General features: G+C 55.3%; 1 protein-coding gene across 1 annotated transcript; it reads right to left on the reverse strand.

Moving 5' to 3' along the window:
- Positions 1-10375: 10375 nt before the first annotated feature.
- LOC112105435 (acyl-coenzyme A amino acid N-acyltransferase 1-like) lies at positions 10376-16495 on the reverse strand. The gene is given in 5 exon segments (XM_024198236.3): positions 10376-11075; positions 11077-11568; positions 12091-12293; positions 14031-14534; positions 16328-16495. Coding segments are annotated over 5 exon segments (1458 nt in total). The 5' UTR covers positions 16488-16495; the 3' UTR covers positions 10376-10976.
- Positions 16496-18078: the final 1583 nt, after the last annotated feature.

Raw genomic sequence — 18078 nt, forward strand, 5'->3', positions numbered from 1 at the left:
GTGGGGCCGGGAATGAGGGGTTCAGGGTGTGGGAGGGGGTCAGGGCTCTGGGCTGGGGGTGCAGGCTCTGGGGTGGGGCTGTGGATGAGGGCTTTGGGGTACAAGAGCAGGTTCTGGGTTTGGGGGGACTCAGGGCTGGGGTGGGGGATTGGGACATGGGGTTGGGGCACGGACTTATCTCCGGTGGCTCCCGGTCAGCGTTACAGCCTTCCTGCCTGTCCTGGCACCGCGGACCGTGCTGCGCCCCGGAAGCGGCCAGCAGCAGGTCTTGTGCACCTCCAGCAGGTGGAGGTGCACAAGCGGGAACCAGCCAATGGGAATGCGGAGCTGGTGCTTGGGGCGGGGGCAGCACATGGAGCTCTGTGGACCCCTGCTTGGAAGCCGGACCCGCTGCTGGCCGCTTCCGGGGCGAAGCGAGGTGTTAGAGCAGGTAGGCATTAGCCTGCCTTAGCCGGCCAGCACCGCCGATGGGACTTTTAACGTTCCGGTCAGCAATGCTGACCAGAGCCGCTGGGTCACTGAGCAAGGTGACCCAGTGCCTTGCATGCTGCGACTCGAACTTTGAAAAACACTGGACTCTTCCAACCCTAATCTTCTATGATTCTGTGATCTTAGGATGCTGACAAAAGCCTGTCTCGAGGGTGGGGCGGGAGGGAGTCCAGCATTATCTGAGACCTGCCTATGGCTCCAGTTTGGGGTTTGCCCCGTAAACGTAAGTGCTTATAGGAAACATAAAATAGAAGTCCATTGGCAGAGCTGTGAGAGGCCCAGGACTAGAAGCGTAGTGTAGGACTCAGATTCTTCGTCAAGGCTTTGTGGGGGTCCAGGACTTGCATAGAAAGGGGCATTACAGGGTGGGATTGAGGGGCATCAACAGAGCTTGGGGAGCGGGGCAGGAATGGAATAGCAGAGGGCTGTGGATCAGGATTGAGGGCCATCAGCAGAGCTGGCTGTGAGCATGGGGAACCCAGGGCTGCAATAGCAGGGGGCTGCAGTTTGGGACTGAGGGACATCAGTAGAGCTGGTGGCTGGGGAGAGCTCAGGGCTGCTATAGCAGGTGGCTGTGAGTCAGGATTGAGTGGCATTGGCAGAGCTGTGGGATGGGGAGCCCAGGGCTGGAATAGCAGGAGATTCTGTGGGGCTAGACACACCAAGGTCCAATCAGCAGAGCTGGCTGTGGAACGCCAGGGCTGGAATAGCAGAGGGGCAGGGGTAGGGAGGTGGCTCAAGGCTGGATTTAGGGGCATTGAACAGGGCTGCTCGGGGGGGGGGGCAAGTGGGGCAATTTGCCCCAGGCCCCGGGCCCCACAGGGGCCCCCACGAGTATGTCAGAAGCTCCCCCCGCCTCTGTCTTCCTCCATCCCCCAGTGTCTCAGCTGGTAAGGGGGCGGGGCTGCGAGCTGTGGCCGAGCGGCGGGAGCTCAGGCCCCTGGAGACACCACGCCGCTGCAGGCGGCGCGCTGAGGCTCCGGGAGAGAGGGTAAGCAGCATGGTAAGGGGCCGGGGCTGGGGCCGGGCACCCCCCCCCGACCCCATCCCCCACAGCCCTGACTCCCAGCTCTGAGCCCAGTCCCTCTGAGCCAGGCACCCACGACCCCATCCCCCCCACAGCCCTGACCCCCAGCTCCGAGCCCAGTCCCTCTGAGCCAGGCACCCACGACCCCATCCCCCCACAGCCCTGACCCCCAGCTCCGAGCCCAGCCCCTCTGAGCCAGCCACCCCCCAACCCCACCCCCCAGAGCCCTGACCCCCAGCTCTGAGCCCAGCCCCTCTGAGCCGGGCACCCCCCGGCCCCCTCCCCCCCACAGCCCTGAGTCCAGACCCTGTGAGCCAGGCACCCCCCCAACCCAGAGCCCAGCTCCCCACCCAGCCCTGGGCAACAGCAGTCACCATCCCTTTCCCTCCCCTCCCACCCCTCCAGTGACAAGCACCTCTACCCTCCCAGCGGCCAATGCACCTCCCCTCCTCCCCCGATAACCCTGCAGCCACCCAAACCCTCCCATATTCATTGCTTCCGATAACAGGCCCCTCTGAGGCCTTGTCTTCGCCGCACAGGTCACCCAGGTGATTGGTGCAGATAAGGGGCAGGAGGGCGGTGGATCATGCCTCTGGCTGGTGGAAGGCAAGATAGCGCGGCCACGGAGCGCACGGTGCGTGAGCAGACGAAGGGGAGCACAATGGCCAAGAGAGGGCGGAAGATGGTTCTCGTTGCGATGTCCTGTACAGCCAGCCGGAAAGTGCGACTGACGGCTGGGGCTGGGTGCGGGTCAATGAAGGAAACAAGGGGAGCCGCGAGTGCCCACGTCCTTGGTTTGGAGCGGGAAAGCCCCACTTGGCCCTGTAAGACTCCCATCTTACCTGGCTGAGATGCTGGTTTCTCTGCTGTGTCCTCTCTGGTCTGTTCCTCCCCAGTCCGTTCCTCCGTCTCCCCCCTGAACAGGTCCTAGGGCTGGAACTGGTCGGGAATTTTTCGACTAAACGTTGTTTTCAATCAGTTGGCTGAAATGGAAACTTTTCACAGAAACGTGTTGGATTCTCAGGCCCAGGGTGGAATTTCTGGTCAAAACCAGAGGTTCGGGTCCCCCCGCAGTGAAGCCACGGCAGTGTGGGCTGTACAAACCCGCCTAGGATCCTGGGTAATTACTCTCAGGGCTGCCGCAGCTTCACTGCGCTGGTACCTGAGCTGGCTAGAGCAAAGTGAGCTCACATACGTCTAGTCAAGCTGCAATCACACCCCATGAGCACAGTACAGAGGTACCCACACAGATAGGTCCCCCCACTCCCGCAATAGAAGCGCGCATCATCACAGGCACTCACATGCACCGTCCCTCCTCCCCTCCCAAGAGGCACATGCTCGTCTCACACCCACCAGGAATAAAGATGCCCCCATTTCCCATTGTTAAAATCTGAGCTTCCCTGGACTTGACTTCAGGGGTGAAATCCTGGCCCCACTGAACTCCAGGGGATCCTTGCCATTGATTTCAATAGGGCCAGAATTTCACCCTCGGCCTTTTCATCACTCCATGTCTCTGAGCACAGACAACTTTGCGATCGCCTTGAAAAGTGAAAGTGACGAGTTTGCATGGAACCTTAGGAAACCCCTCCCCCCTCCCCCCGGGTTATATCGTTCCTGAGTCGTAACTGCTCAAACAAAATGGGATGACATCACAAACCTGGAATGCAGACTTATTTTCTTGATCATAAAGGAATGTTCCCCTGCCCTTTACATCTTCCAAAGCCTTTATTTACACTGTGTACAGATATCCACCGATGGCTAATGATTTTCAAAAGTCCCAGCTGCTGACAGTCACGTCTTCTCGTTAATGGAAAGCTCTGGGCTTCCTGCAAATACGCTGAACTATAAAGATCAGGTAGCTAATGAAGGGGGAACAGGAGCAGCTAACAGGGGAGTTTTGTGGGGGAGTTTAGAGAGGGAATGGGAGAGCCAGATACACCTGATGAACATTCTCTAGACGTAGACCGATAAACACCCCCACCCCCAAACCAAAACCCAACAAAAATGCAGGCAGAAGTCCAGTAGCAGAATGGGGACTATCCAGTTTATTAACATTGGGGGGGAGGGGTGCAGCCCCAGGCCAGCCCCCACAGGGGGCAGGGAGGGAATGCCACCCAGCCCCTCTCTGCCCCCACCTCTGCTCCAGCCCCAGCTCCCAGCCCCACCCCCAGCTGTGGCTCCGCTTCTGGCCCGGCCCCGCCTGCATCCCCTGGCCCCCACCTGTGGCACCCCAGCCCTGTTCCTGGCCCCAGCTCCCAACCACAGCTGGGGGAGGGGTTTGGCCAAAGACAAGGGTAACGTTAAAAAGTTTTGGAAACCACTGCCTTGGAATTTCTATGGATAGAGATTCTATGTGTGAATAGTAAGAGCTTGTACTTGGTCTCTGAGGGCCAGGAGCTCCTTGCACCGAATGCACACGTACCCCACCTGTCCCCAAGGCTGGTAATCAGACATGCTGCATTCAGTGCTGGAACTCCAGAAACTCTATGACTTGCTTAAAACAACATTTAGGGTGAGAAATTACATTTTGTAACCTGTTTCTTGAATGTATTAAGCTTAGTTTGTGTGTTTTGTTTGATTTGCTCAGTAATCTGCTTTGTACTGTTTGCTATCCCTTATAATCACTTAAAATTTACCTTTTGTAGTTATTAAACTTATTTCTTGTTTATAACATAACCCAGTTTGTGCAATTCATGTCTGGGGCAGGGGGCAAGAAGCTGTGCATATCTCTCTCCACATTGAGGGAGAGGGCAATTTTTATGAGCTTGCGCTGTGCAGATTTTTCTATATAGTGCAAGACAATATTATTTTGGGTTTAGTCCCCAAAGGGGGTGTGCACGTGCGTGCTGGGTGAATCTCCGAGCTGAATCCTCTCACACAGAGCTGACTTCAGTCTGTGTCTGCAGCTGGGTGTGGCCTTACTGGTGTGTGTGTTCTAGAGAAGGCTTGAGGGCCTGGCACAGCATAGACAGGGTGAGGAAGCCCAGGCTGGTGGAACGGGTGGGCTCAGTGAGACCCCAGCACATCAGGTGGCATCCCAGATGGGGGGTTCAACCCATCACAGGCTAATAGCCAGGATGGTCAGGGCCGCAGCCTCTGACTGCCAGAAGCTGGGAGTGGGTGACAGGGGATGGATCGCTTGATGATTGACTGTTCTGTTCATTTCCTCTGAAGCACCTGGCATTGGCCACTGTCCGAAGACAGGATACTGGGCTAGAGGGACCATTGGTCTGACCCAGTATGGCCGTTCTTATGTTCTTATGGGGGATTTGCAACAGGGGCAGGAGGTAATCTTGCCCCATCCAGGAATTTTCAGTGGCTCCACTTCCCACCCCAAACATAACAAGTGCTTATGTAAAACTCAAAATAGCACTGAATTCCCAGAGCCCTTAGAGGGCCCCAGAGCAGAACAGCAGGGCCCAAGCTGTATTGGGGTCCAGAACTGGGATAGCTGGGGGTGCATGGGGCAGCAATGAGACTGGTTGGCACAGCATGGCCTAGTGGATAGCGCACTGGCTCAGGAGACCTGGTTTCTATTCCCAGCTCTGCTGCTGGCCTGCAGGTGATCCTGGGCAAGTTACTCTAGCTCAGATCCTCAAAGGTATTTAGGCACCAAACTCCCAATCGGGGCCTTCACCTCCTGGTGCCTCAATTTCCCCATCTGTGCAATGAGAATAATGCTCCTGGCCTTCTTTGTAAAGTGCTTTGAGATGAAGAGCTCTAGACAAGAGCTAGGGAATATCATTAAATGAGAACCAGGCTCTGCATCTGGAAGTCTACAGAACACACAGAGACATCCAGTGGCCAAATGACATATTGCCAGAAAACGTATCACTTCCCAGCTGCTGCTGCATTAGCTGAGGCATGCAGTTGAATTGGACACAGAGCATGCTTTACAGCTCAAGCCAACATCTTAAACGCTTGCTGGAAATTGATGGGAAGCCAGCAGGGGTCACAGAGCTCATGTCAGGAGCTGACTACGGGAAACCCCTTTTGGGCCAGGAGCGAATAAAATGCATAAGCACATGCTTGACTTGAAGCACGAGTTGTGCCACTGAAATCGATGCCTATGGTTAAGTGTTTGCCAGGCTTGGGTCCTTGTTCAGAAAACAGCTGCCGTCTACACTAGCTTCAGTTTCAGAATGAATGAAGGCTCATTTCGCGGCAGGGCCGGCTCCAGCTTTTCTGCTGCCCCAAGCAGCAAAAAAAAAAAAAAAAAAAAAAAGACAAGCGGCGGCACTTCGGCTTCTTCAGCGGCACTTCGGCAGCGGGTTCTTCCTCTTCGGCGGCAATTTGGCGGCAGCTCAAAGTGGAAGAGAGGGAATGAGGGACCTGCCGCCGAATTGCTGCCGAAGACCCGGACGTGCTGCCCCGATGTCAGACGGGAGTGCCGCCCCTTTGAATTGGCGGCCCCAAGCACCTGCTTCCTACGCTGGTGCCTGGAGCCGGCCCTGCTTCGCGGTGACCCACTCTGCAGATGACATTGGACCAGAGAACACCGAGCAGCTCCCTGCATGTCAACCACAGCTGAGATAAAAACTCCTTCCCCTGATATTTTAATGGGGTGACTGTGGCAACGAGATGGAAGGATTCCGGAACATTAAAAGAAGGGGTGCTATAGCAACAAAGGGGGGGCTGGGGCTGGGGCTGGGGGGGGCGTGGCTACCAACCTGGAGTCCCAGAACATTGCAACAGGGGTAACAAGGTGGGTAGGTTCCAGAACATTACAAAAGGGGGCACTATGCCACCCTGTCCAAGCCGATCTAGGATGACAGGGAAATGGCAGCTGGCTGGGAGGGCAGCACAGGAGTTGGAGGGTGACAGGTGGGCTAGAGGCAAGTGGCGAGGGGTTGGGAAGTTAGTAGAGACCGAGCAAGGGGAAAAGCAGGGAATCAGTTGCACTCCGGGCTCAGAATGGGGGAATTTAGAGTTCAGGTGGGTCTCATCGGTCTGTGAGTGATGACCGGTCACTCGGGGCTTCTTCTCAGAGGGACTTCCTGACAGACTGGAGAAGCTCCATTCAGAGCCAGAGATCTCCCACCCAGCAAACCCCCAGCGAGGAATTTTTCCTTAAGGAAAGCAGGAGTTGAGATCAACCATGTTTATTCCCATTATCCTGCCTAGGGTTTTGGTCTGACATGGGACGGGAGCAACACAGACTTTCTGGGACAGCCACCGGACTAGCCTAGACTATATGATAGAAGATAACAGTGTGTCAGTGGTTTTGTCAGGGGTCTTTGACAACGCCCAGCTCAGAGCTACACCAGCTTGGGATCTGATGGGCCCAGAAGTTTCCTCCAGGACCTCAGATCCCATGGGCCATGTTCAGAGCAGAATCCAACTGACCTCAATGGGATCAGGTGGGCTGCGAGCCATGTGAACTGGGATCAGCTCATTCCCTGACTCCGCTGTCTTGCCCATAGCTCTGTTATTATGTGGGGAATTTCCACCTGCACTCTTGGGAAAGGCATTACTGGTTGTGCTTGTTTGGAATCCATCTCCCACATAGATTATATCAGAATAGCCATACTGGTCAGACCAATGGTCCATCTAGCCCAGTACCCTTTCTTCTGACAGTGGCCAGTGCCAGGTGCTAAGAAGGGAATGAACAGAACAGGCAATTTATCGAGTGAGCCATCCCCTCAGGCCCACCGACAGCAATTCTGGGCCCCAGGGCAGAACAGTCAATGGGTCCCCGCTGGTACCCAGCGAGCTGCTACCGGACCCTCCCGGTCGCTGCTCTGCAGCCCTGCCCCGGAGCTGGCTGAGATACCTGGCTGGGGAGGAGGCGGCTTCCACTCCCCGCCCGGCTCAGCTGCTGGGGACCCCGGCACCTGAGCTGGGCAGGAAATGGAAGTGACCTCCCCAGTCAGGCTCTCTAAGGCAGCCGCCGCGCAGGGCTGCAGAGGAGTGTCTCAGCGGCTGGAAGGGGCTGATCCTGCCCCTTCCACTCCTGGCATCTGAGCCATAAGTTGCCCAGGCCCACCCCCTCCCCACCCCTGCTCCTCTCCCTCCGCCCAGCGCCTTCCGCACGCCGCCAAACAGCTGATGGTGGCGGGCGGGAGGTACTGGGTGGAACGGGGACAAGCTGATTGGTGGGGCTGCCGCTGGTGGGAGGCTCGGGGGGGGGGAAGGGGCCCGCCGGTGGGTGCTCAGCACCCACTTGGTGCCTATGCCTAGGAGCCCTGCGGCCCTGCGGCCCTGGGCCCTTTTAAATCACCCGGGCCCCTGGGCAATTGCCCCTTTTGCCCCCTCATGCCCCCATTGGTGGGCCTGCCTGGCATCCACTCAGAGTCTGGCAGTCAGAGGCTAGGAACACCTAGAGCATGGGGTTGTATCCCTGCCCATCCTGGCTAACAGCCATTGATGGACCTATCCTCTATGAACTTTTCTAATTCTTTTTTGACCCATTAGTTTTGGCCTTCACAACATCCCCCAGCAAGGAGTTCCACACCTTGACTGTGCGTCGTGTGAAATACTTCCTTTTGTTGGTTTTAAACCTGCTGCCTATTGATTGCATTGGCTGACCCCCTGGCTCATGTGTTAGGTGAAGGTGGAAATAACACTTCATGGTTATTGCTTTGAACTCATGCTACCCTTCTCCCCAGCATGGAGTGAGTACATTCATAGTACATAAGAACATAAGAACAGCCATACTGAGTCAGATCAAAGGTCCATCTAGCCCAGTATCCTGTCTTCTGACAGTGGCCAATGCCAGGTGCCCCAGAGGGAATGAACAGAACAGGTAATCATCAACTGATCCCTTTCCTGTCGCCCATTCCCAGCTTCTGGCAAACAGAGGCTAGGGACACCATCCCTGCCCTTCCTGGCTAGTGGCCATTGATGGAAGATAGTGCACTGTGTTTCAACAATCCATGGCTGGCATAGCAGGCCCTTGGGGATCGTACCAAGCCAGCAGAACTTAATAGCTTTCCTGAGATTGCTCCAAATTATGCCAGGGGTCAAATCTGCCCTTGGCAGCTCTGAGGGCCGGCAGAATGCAAAGGTGGCTTAAAGACAGCTTGCCCCACCCCTTCTCAGCTGTGTCATGCACAGCTCTGTGCCACTGGAACTGGGTTAAACCCTGGGACTGTACTATCATCAGCCCAGATCCAAGGTCACATTTAAATGTTAATGGTGCTTTAAGCTGGTCCCCCGACTTTTGCGGTTATAACTGAGTCAGGCTTTGTGCTAGCACAAGAGTGGGACATGAAATTGACCAGACACTGACAACCCACAGCCCTGAAGCTGATGAGTCTATTCTCATTTAGCAAAAGGACAGAAAAAGTAAGTAAGTCAACGTCCTGTTGCTGAATCAGTTAAATGCTTAAAAAAATTTTCTGTCAGAAGAACTAACGTGAACATAGCGAAGGATATTTGTGTGGCTTTTCAGGTAGGATTTTTTTCAACAGGATGATGTCCCTTTAACAAATGCTCCTTTCTAATCAGCCCCAAGGCTCATTAATTTGCTCCCCCCACAGCAGAATAGCTCATCACTGTTTGAGCCTAATCCACCCCAGGGGCATGACTGGATGTGAGGAGTAATGTTAGGCGCTACTTAGCGAAGGGTGAAGTGACATGAACAGTCTGTGTCACCCTTCTATGGTGAAAGCCTGGGCTGGGGCCTTTAAAACACAAGGATTATTCCCCTAATCCTCCTCGATCAGTATCACGCCCAACCTGGAGCACAGTCTGTGTCTCGTGGATTTATGTTGCAGCGAAAGCTCATGGCTTACGGATATGAAGAAGGACAACGAGAAAGGCTGCCCCTTTGTACAAGGGTATATGGCCCCCTCAGCCTAGACATAGCCCATTATTCACTGAGTATGACACCCCCGCACTCCCCTTTGTGCTTGATTGTCTGAGGCTCCATCTCAGTTACAGCAAGGAACTCAAGCCATTCAGGCTCCTGCTCTTAGCTCTGCAGGGCTGGCGTTTAGCCGCAGGAGACAACGATGGCCATTCCCCAGGCTAGCGTGGCAGTTAATTCACAGCCATGATGATGAGATTGTTTTCTGTAAATTATCATGGCACAATGGGGCCGTCTCACTTTAACGTCATTTTCAGTGAATCACCTTGGAAACCAAGCAGCCGTGGATGTGCAGTAACCAAGCTTTTCTCTGGGAGCTAAGAGGGCAGGGTGAGGACATCAGAAGATCCAACGTAATATCTGGTGCAATGGCTGCAGTTTAATCCACTTTGAACTTGTTATAACTAAGGCTACGAAGACCTCCGTGACTTTAGTCCAAGGTGGCTGGGAGCTGACGAGTCCCACCGCCACCCAGAGTGGCAAGGAGCTGCAGGGTACCCCCGCCACAGAAGGCAGCGGGGCCCCATAGCTCCGAGGCAGTGGGGGTACCCTGCAGCTTCCAGCTGCCGTGGGTGGTGGGGGACCCCGCAGCTCCCGGCCACCACAGGTGGCAGGGGAGACCCAGCTGCTCCCAGCCACCGTGGGAGGCTGTGTCCCTGCAGCTACTGGCTGTCGCGGGCGGTGGGGGGACCCTCACAGCTCCCTGCAACACCCGCCTGCCGCTGGGCACAGGGTACCCTGCAGCTCCTCGCCACCATGGGCGCAGGGGAGCTCCAAATGAATGAGGGGGGACCTTGCAACTTCTGGCTGGCCCCCACAGCTCTCAGCCTCTGGCAGTGGGGAAGCCCACAGCTCAGAGGTGCGGAGGAGAGGGACCCTGGAACTCTGAGCCCCCATGGATGGTGGGGGGCCCCAGAGCTCCCCGCCAGGCCCCTGCAGCTGCGTAGCAGCTCCCCATTTTGTGATGGATAATTTTAGTAAAAGTCAGGGACAGGTCACAGGCTTCTGTGAATTTTTCTTTATTGGCTGTGACCGGGCTGTGATTTTTACTAAAAATATCTGTGAAAAAATCTTAGCCTTAGTTATAACCTAATGGGGCATACCTGTTCCCTTGTATCTAAACTAATTATCTCCTGTGGATTCCCCTGCCTATAAATGCAGGGTGTCCCCTCCTCCCTTCAAAGTGGTGCCCTCCCCTACATAGCCCTCTTTACCAGCTAGATTCCAGTAGCACTTCAGACTCTGAGCCAGGCTCCGTGAGCTGGGCACCACACACACACTAAGAGCTGCTCATTCCATCGATGAGCTTGCTGTGTACGCAGACAAGGGAGAAGCATTATCCCCATTTTACAGACAGGGAACAGAGGCTTAGAAAGATTCAGTGACCCACCCACGGTGTCAGCAGCAGGGCTGAGAGTTGAGCCTAGGTCTCCCAAATCCAGGGCAGTGCCTTAAGCAGCAGGCCAGCCTGCTTCCTTGTGTGGGCACTTGCCCTTGCCCCCACCCCCATCCCCAGTGCTCCCCTGGAAGTTTCCCACAGATTCTTTCTATGTTCTCAGTATTTATTATGTTGATCAGGCTGGGGGGGATGGGAGGAGCTCTCCCAGCCTGGCAGGAGGGGGTCCCCCTGGCCCCCCACTCCCTTGGCTGTTACAGGTTGCTGGTGGGTACGAGACAGCGGTCAAGGAAGTTCAGGATCTCCTGCCAGGAATGCTCCTGAGCTTTGGCATGGGGCTCTGGCTCACCCCCCCCAGTGCACAGGTTTGGGGCTCCCCCGGATGAGAGAGATGCTGCACAGTGGGGACCCCGGCGGTTCGATGAGGTGCCCGGCCCCGGGGTAAGAGAGCAGGGTATAGTTCTTCTTCCCATGGCTCTTCATCCTCTCTATGGCCATCTCAGCAAACAGTTTGCTGTTAAAACTGCGGTCGGCTTCTCCCACCACGAAGAGCACCTCCCCTTGAGCCTTCTCCACAGGGATGGCGGCAGTCGCGTGGGCCGGGTCCCGGGGGTCCTTGAAGACGTGGTAGTTGTCCAGGACCCCCATCTCTGTGATGAGCAGCCGCTCAGGGCAGTAGGGGATGTGGGGGATGTGGACCCCTTTGTAACGCAGTGGCGTGCCATTCAGGAATCCTGTGCCATTGATCCAGACGGTGGCCACCACCTGCTCTAAGAAGGCAGCCATGGCCAGCGCGACCTCAGCCCCTTTGGACACCCCGATCACTCCGAGGCCTGGGCCTCTCACCTGAAAAACCCACGAGGAGCCACATTGGAACAATCATGCCAACAGCCTGGGAATCGGCAATTTGGAGCCAGCACAGGATGGGACCAGGAGGAGCCTGCAGGGGGCGCTGTGACACAGAAGAAGATGGAGCCTGCACTAGCCAATCCCAGCACTGTGATCCTGGGGCAGGAACCTGCACTGCCCAGCCCTGTCCTCCCCAGTGGTGGTGCTGTGACACCAGGGTGGGGCAGGAATCTGTATTGCCCAGCCCCATCCTCCCCAGCAGGGGGCGCTGTGACACCATGGAGGGGGAGGAGCCTGCACTGCCCAGCCCCGCCTTCCTTAGCAAGGGGCAATGTGACCCTGAGGGAGGAGCCTGCACTGCCCAGCTCCATCCTCCCCAGCAGGGGGCGCTGTGACACCAGGGAGGGGTAGATCCCATGGGTGAGAGTTGTAGCCAGGACCTGCTACATGTCCGATATCTAGGCTGGAGCCCCTCATCCAGTGGCTGTGAAGGGACCCTAGTGAAAGAGTGGGACATACCTTGGGGTGTTTCAAGAGCAGGTTGGCTGCTTCCTCGAAATACTCCAGGTCCACCTCTGCCAGCACCCGTGGCAGGTCGTCATAGCCAAAGAACGCCAGCGCCAGTACGGCGTAGCCCCGGCTGGCGAGCAGGCTGGCTCGGAACTCAATGAGCCCGCCGGCCCCGCCAAACATGTCGATCACCCCCGGAAAGGGGCCTGGACCTGCAGAGAACGGGGGAGAGAGGCATTGTGGGGAAAGGGAAAAACACAGCAGTTAGTTATGGTGACCCCAGGGCTAAGGCTTAGCTTGTTTTCCAAGGCAAACTAGGGCTCAATAGAGAGGGAGGATCACAGGAACAGGAATCTATTTCACTTGTGCAAAAGTCTTCCATTGAACTGGATATCAATGGAAGTTAGAGGCCTAAATACCTTTGTTGATCTGGGCCACTGCCTCTTAAGGAACTCCATATTCCTGTCGTTCATGTGTTGAAGCCAACACCACAGGACTATTGCCAACTCTCACCATTTCATCTTGAGGTCTCGTGAGATTTGGGGATTTTCTTTAATGCTCCTGAGGATCTCAGCTTTCATTTTCTTTAAAAAATAGTTTCTAGCTCCCATTGTTGGAGAAATGTTAAATGTGACCCATAGATGCTCAGAAAGCAGATGCCCAACAGAAAGAACCCTATAGTTATTATTTTTCAAATCTCAAGATTTTTAAGCCAATCTGGTGATTTTTGAACACCTGGGGTTGGCAACCTCTGTTTTTTCTGAGGGGCCGAGTGATTAGTTTGGAAGTTTTCGTTGTATTTGATCCTCTGAGAATTGGCTCTAAAGAGAATTAACTTCTTGATGAGCCTTGAAGCTGTTATAAGTGGCGGGGTGGGGGGGAGAATTCTTTTTTATAATTTCAATAGATAGTATTGATGTTTATTTATAAGCATTTTTTTCTATTTTTATTGATTTAAATTTTCACAGTTGTGCAAAAATTATGGATTTCAAGCATGTTTAAAAAAATTTATCGATCAAAATGTTCAATGTTGTGGAAAATTATGGGGGGAGGGGTCAGACAATAATTATTTAACGGTGGCAGATATTGAGATTTAAAAAGTTAAAACTTTACAACCGTTAAAATACAAACTATCAACATGACATCAGAATATACAGTCGCTATCCTTTAATCAAACTCTACAGTTCTCAGCCAGCATTTTTCTTACTTTGTTTATCAGCAAATTTGGATTATTATCGATGGAAATAATTTTCTGTCAGTTTGTATGTGTCTGGTGAAATCAGTGTTTACTGATGTTTACCGATAAAAAGCTAAGTGCATTTATAAGCTCCACCTAAATCCAATCTTTGGTCCAGGGAAACCAACAGCATGTGATCGCTGCAGGGCTGTGCAGCCGAACTAGCTGAGCTAAAAGCAACGATATACTCCCCCAACCAGGCCTGCGGAATGGACGGCCTCCAGATGAGCTTGTTGCAGTGGGACCCCAGACATCTGCTTCAGCAACCGGGAAGGGCTTGTTATTCACTATGGCAGGGAATCAGGGTGATTTAGGAAGAGAACAGGGAGAGTCTGGCTTTATGCTGAATACAAATGTTGATGTGTCAGTGGGTGGCATTTCTGTGACACCATGGAGGGGAGGGAGCCTGCAGCTGTCCCAACCCGCCCTCTCCAGCAGGGGGTGCTGTGACAGAGGGAAGGGGGACAAGCTGTTGGCCCTGCTGGGACACCGGGGAGGAGGACAGAGTCCGCAGTGAGCTTACCTGATGGTCTTGCCCTTTTGCAGGGAGACTGACCCTTTGGGGTGGGGGGTACAAGAGGATCTTGTGCATGGCAAACAGGGCAAGACAAGCACCAGAGAGAGGTGGGAAGGGGACGCCAGGCTGGGCTGGGAAGGGAGAACAGGGATAAGGGATGCAAGAGGCAGGGATGCGATGAGCCAGTTTCCTCACCAGGGGGCAGGAATAGGGTCCCTCGGATCTGGCCCTCCTTGATCGGGACACGCTCCACTCCGGGGCCCACATACCACCTCTCCACGGTGCAAGTGGCCAGGGGCACCACCTGGGGTGAGGGAAGAAGCTGGCAGGAGTCAAAGAGGTCAAGCTGGAAGCAAAAGGGGCTGTTCATCACATCCCGTTTCATCAGCCTGTGGAAGAGCTTCTCCGGCTTGAGGAACCAGAAGAGGCCCATGGGCCAGACACCCACGTAGTCGCCCCCCGTGGCAGCCGCCCGCTCCACGTCCACCTCCCCAGCCTCGTCTGCCCGGTAGAAGGCTCGGGCCTGGAAGAGCACCCCCCTCTCGTCCGTCAGCGACGACTGCAGGGTCACCAGCTGGGTGGGCGCTAGGCCGGAGACGTGGATCCTCACCGGCGTGTCGGCCAGCGACGTCTCAGGGGTGACCCGGAGCTGGATCATGGCTAATGGGTGCCGGGCTTGGAACCTGGGAAAGGGGGAGTCTGGGGAGCAGAGAGGAGGGAGGGAAACGGAGGAAAGGGAAATGGGGGGATGGACTGTTATCAATGGGAGAAGCTAGGAAAGGTTTGAGGGGGGCAGGGAAAATACCAGCAGCACTAAGCTGTCCCTCCTCTGTGCCCTGGTTTCCCTGCCTCCCGGGGGCAGTGAAAATGGGGTGGCTGAGCTTGGGGCGGGGAACTGATTGCAAGACCAGAACCTCCCCCGGTGACACTGGCAGGGAGTAGTTAAAGCCAGCACCCTCATACCCCTGCCCCTAGCTCCCTGACCCCCCCAAAATGCACAGGGTCTGACTTTCCAAGGCTGGCGCCATTACAGGAGCTTTGAGTCCCGCACCCGGGCACTCGGGTCAGCCTAAAAACTAGGCTCCCTGTCCCCCCTCGAGTCCCTTCAGTGTCCCCAACTCTTCCTCCAGCCCTGGAGCCCCTCGGTGCCCCCGCCTCTCCCCCCATGGCCAGGGGCCGGCCAGACCCCCCAGAGCTCCCAACTGCGCAGATAGCCAGCCGGGCCCTCTGTCATGTGACCTGCCCCTCACGTGATCCTGCAGTCTCCCCGCCCCTCCGCCCAATGTGCGTGATCCTCCCCCCAGCCCGGCGCTGGGCTGTTCCCCTGCCCCTCTCAATACGGGGATCCCGAGTGACATGGGGTGAGGCAGGGCTATTTCCTGCCCTTCCAGTACTGAGCGGGTGAGGCACAGTCCCCACAACCCCCTGCCTCCACTCCGGCTTCAAACTCCTCTCTAGCTACTCACCCTCCTTTGTGAAGCGCTTTGAGATCCGCTGACGGGAAGCGCTGGGTAAGAGGGTTACCTTCCCCTGAAGGATCAGGTGCTGGCCTGGCCCCCATCGGGCTACTGGGCTAGATGGACCCCCTTGCCTCTGATCCATTCCAGTCTGGCAGTTCCTGTGCCCCCCCCCCCCCCCCGTCTAGGGTGAAATCAGGCTCCACTGGCTGGCATGGAGCCTGGAGAGCTGAGTGACGGTCACCTGCAGCCCTGAGGCCCCCTTGCTTCTGCCCAATGGCACTGTGCTAACCCTGAACATAGGCACAGGTGGATCTATCTTAGGTACTTACATTGCTTCCATTGCTGTAGTATCAGAGCACCTCACAGTCTTTATTGTACCATTATCCCCATAATACAGATGGGGAAACTGAGGCACAGTGAGGCTAAGTGCTGGATTCACAAAGAGACTTAGGTGTCTAAAAAAAAACCTCATATACTCCCCACCTGAGCCAAAGGACCAACTCTGCAGATTGTCACTAAGTAATCGTCTATCACAGCTGCTAAAGGAGACCCGATTCCCTGTGCTAAGCCAGCGCATGTCATCCCCCGCCCCCCGTGACTCCCGCCTTCCTCAGCTCTCTCTCCCTCACACCCACCTCCACCACTTTCCCAGAGTCTAAACTCAGAAGACAGGGAGGGCAGTACATAGGTACTGGAATTAGGGGTACAGTACTACCGCAGTCCATGGCTGGAAGTGGTTTCCATCATATACAGGTTTTACAGTTTGGTTCAATGGCTCTCAGCAGCACATTCACTACACAAATTGTTTGGGCACTTCTGGGGAAGTAGGGAGGGAAATCTGCTGTGGGAGGCCCATGATCCCATCCAAATTCAGCCTGCTCCCTTCCCAGCCCAACTCAAGGGAATGGATGCTCCCCACTGCTTGAGAACTCCAGCTACCAGACAGCTCAGATACCGCTGTGATGTGCTCCAGAAGCTAGCCCCGGGTAAGAGCATTTCCTGAGCCCAGGAGGAAAATCAAGGTCTTTTTACCAGACAGGAAGGAATGAAGGTGAGCTCCTTGAGTCTGCTGGAAATCTCCAGGGCTCCCACTGAGTAGGGCAGTTTTCAGGGTTCCCCCCTGGTGTGTCTGCAATGAGCCAGAGTGGCAGGAGAGAGAAGGGTGTGAGAGATCCAGGCCTTTGCTCTTCATCTGACCCCACAAACCTCTTGTTCTTGCTTTATATCTCCCCGCCCTCCTGGGATGCCCTTTGTGCTCAATAGTGGAAATAATCATTAACCCAGAGGGACAATCAAAGCTGGAGATACTTTCCTGACTCAGAGGGCACTGCAGTGTGACTGAGGGGCCAATGAACCTCAAACTTGCCCCTCTTGGCCCCCTCCTATCCCAGCCCTGTGTTCCCCCCCGCTTTGCCAACACCCCTTAATCCCAACCTATAGCCCCCGCTGCTGTCCCAGCCCTGGACTGCCCACACTCAGCACTGCCAGTGCCCCTCAATCCTGACCCACAGCTACCTGCTATCTCAGCGTGGGGTTACCCCCCACCCCCAATCCCCTGCTGCCCCTGGGCTTGGCTGCCAATGCCTCTCAATCCCAGCTCACAGCCCCTCAGTGCCTCCTGCCATTCTGGTCTCATCCTTTCTCTGGCTGTTCAGGGCAGGCTCTGTCTCCCACTAGGTGCGTATCCAGCACCCAGCATGTTGTGGCATTTAACGGCTACCCTCATCCAAAAATAAAGATGAAATAGGCACCTCATTTTCCAAGGTCTTAGGTGCTTACAATTGCAGCCAGGCATTTGGTGGGATTGGCAAAACCCGCTTGCCCAACCTAACCCCTTGAGCCCAACACGAAGGGGTTAGGCTGAGAGCAATCACATCTGTGCTCTGCAGCCAGCCAGCTCCAGGGTGAAGTTCAAGGCCCTAATGGTGGAAGGACCTGTCTACTTCAGAGCCTGCCGCTCTCCCCCGCCCCAGCCTGGCCTGAAGCATTTATAACCCAGCGCTCCTCTATCTAATCTCTCTATCCATCCAGGTACTTTATACTGTGCTTATCTCCATGGGATCTGAGCACTATAGGAAGGCAATAAAGTCTGCTGCACTGTCACAGGGCCATGTCTGTCCCGGTTCCTAGGGCTCATTAGTAGGCAAGAGTTTCCTTACTGAGGGAAAGCAAGGGCAGAGGAGAAGGTGCTGTGTTGCAAGGTAGTGTGGCCTAGCAGACAGAGCACAGGACTGGGCATCAGACCAAGACTCACGCGTCTATTCCCACCACTGCAACTGACCTGCGGTGTGATTTCGGCCAAGGCCCTTGCCTTGTTCCCCAGTTCTCCCTCCCACTTTTTGTCTGTGATAATACCTAGCTCTTATAGCGCACACAAAGATGGTCAGTATCATGCCCATTTTACAGCTGGAGAAAGTGAGGCACGAGGCAATGAAGTGACTTACCCAAGGTCACGCAACAGGCCAGTGGCAGAGCCAAGAATGGACTCCAGGTCTCGAGTCCTAGTCTAGTGAGCTATTGACTTGGCCACACTAGCTTTTCACAGCAGGGACTGTCGTCTCTTGTGTGTACCCTGATCTCAGGCAGGATCCCTATAGGCTCCTGTGCTGACAGTGGATCTGGAGCGGCATGAACTGAAAGTGGTGATCATCCCAGGCAGGGAGCTACATGACCACAGGCTGGTTCCTGAGAAAGCCCTGCCTCTAGCCCACCAGCCTCTTGTTACAGGCAGCTCCATTGTTCCTGCCGAGCACAGCCTTGGGCCTGGCTTGCCACGAGCACTG

The sequence above is a fragment of the Terrapene carolina genome, unplaced genomic scaffold (genome assembly GCF_002925995.2).
Source record: "Terrapene carolina triunguis isolate 2854851 unplaced genomic scaffold, T_m_triunguis-2.0 Scaffold90, whole genome shotgun sequence".
Classification (NCBI taxonomy): Eukaryota; Metazoa; Chordata; order Testudines; family Emydidae; genus Terrapene; species Terrapene triunguis.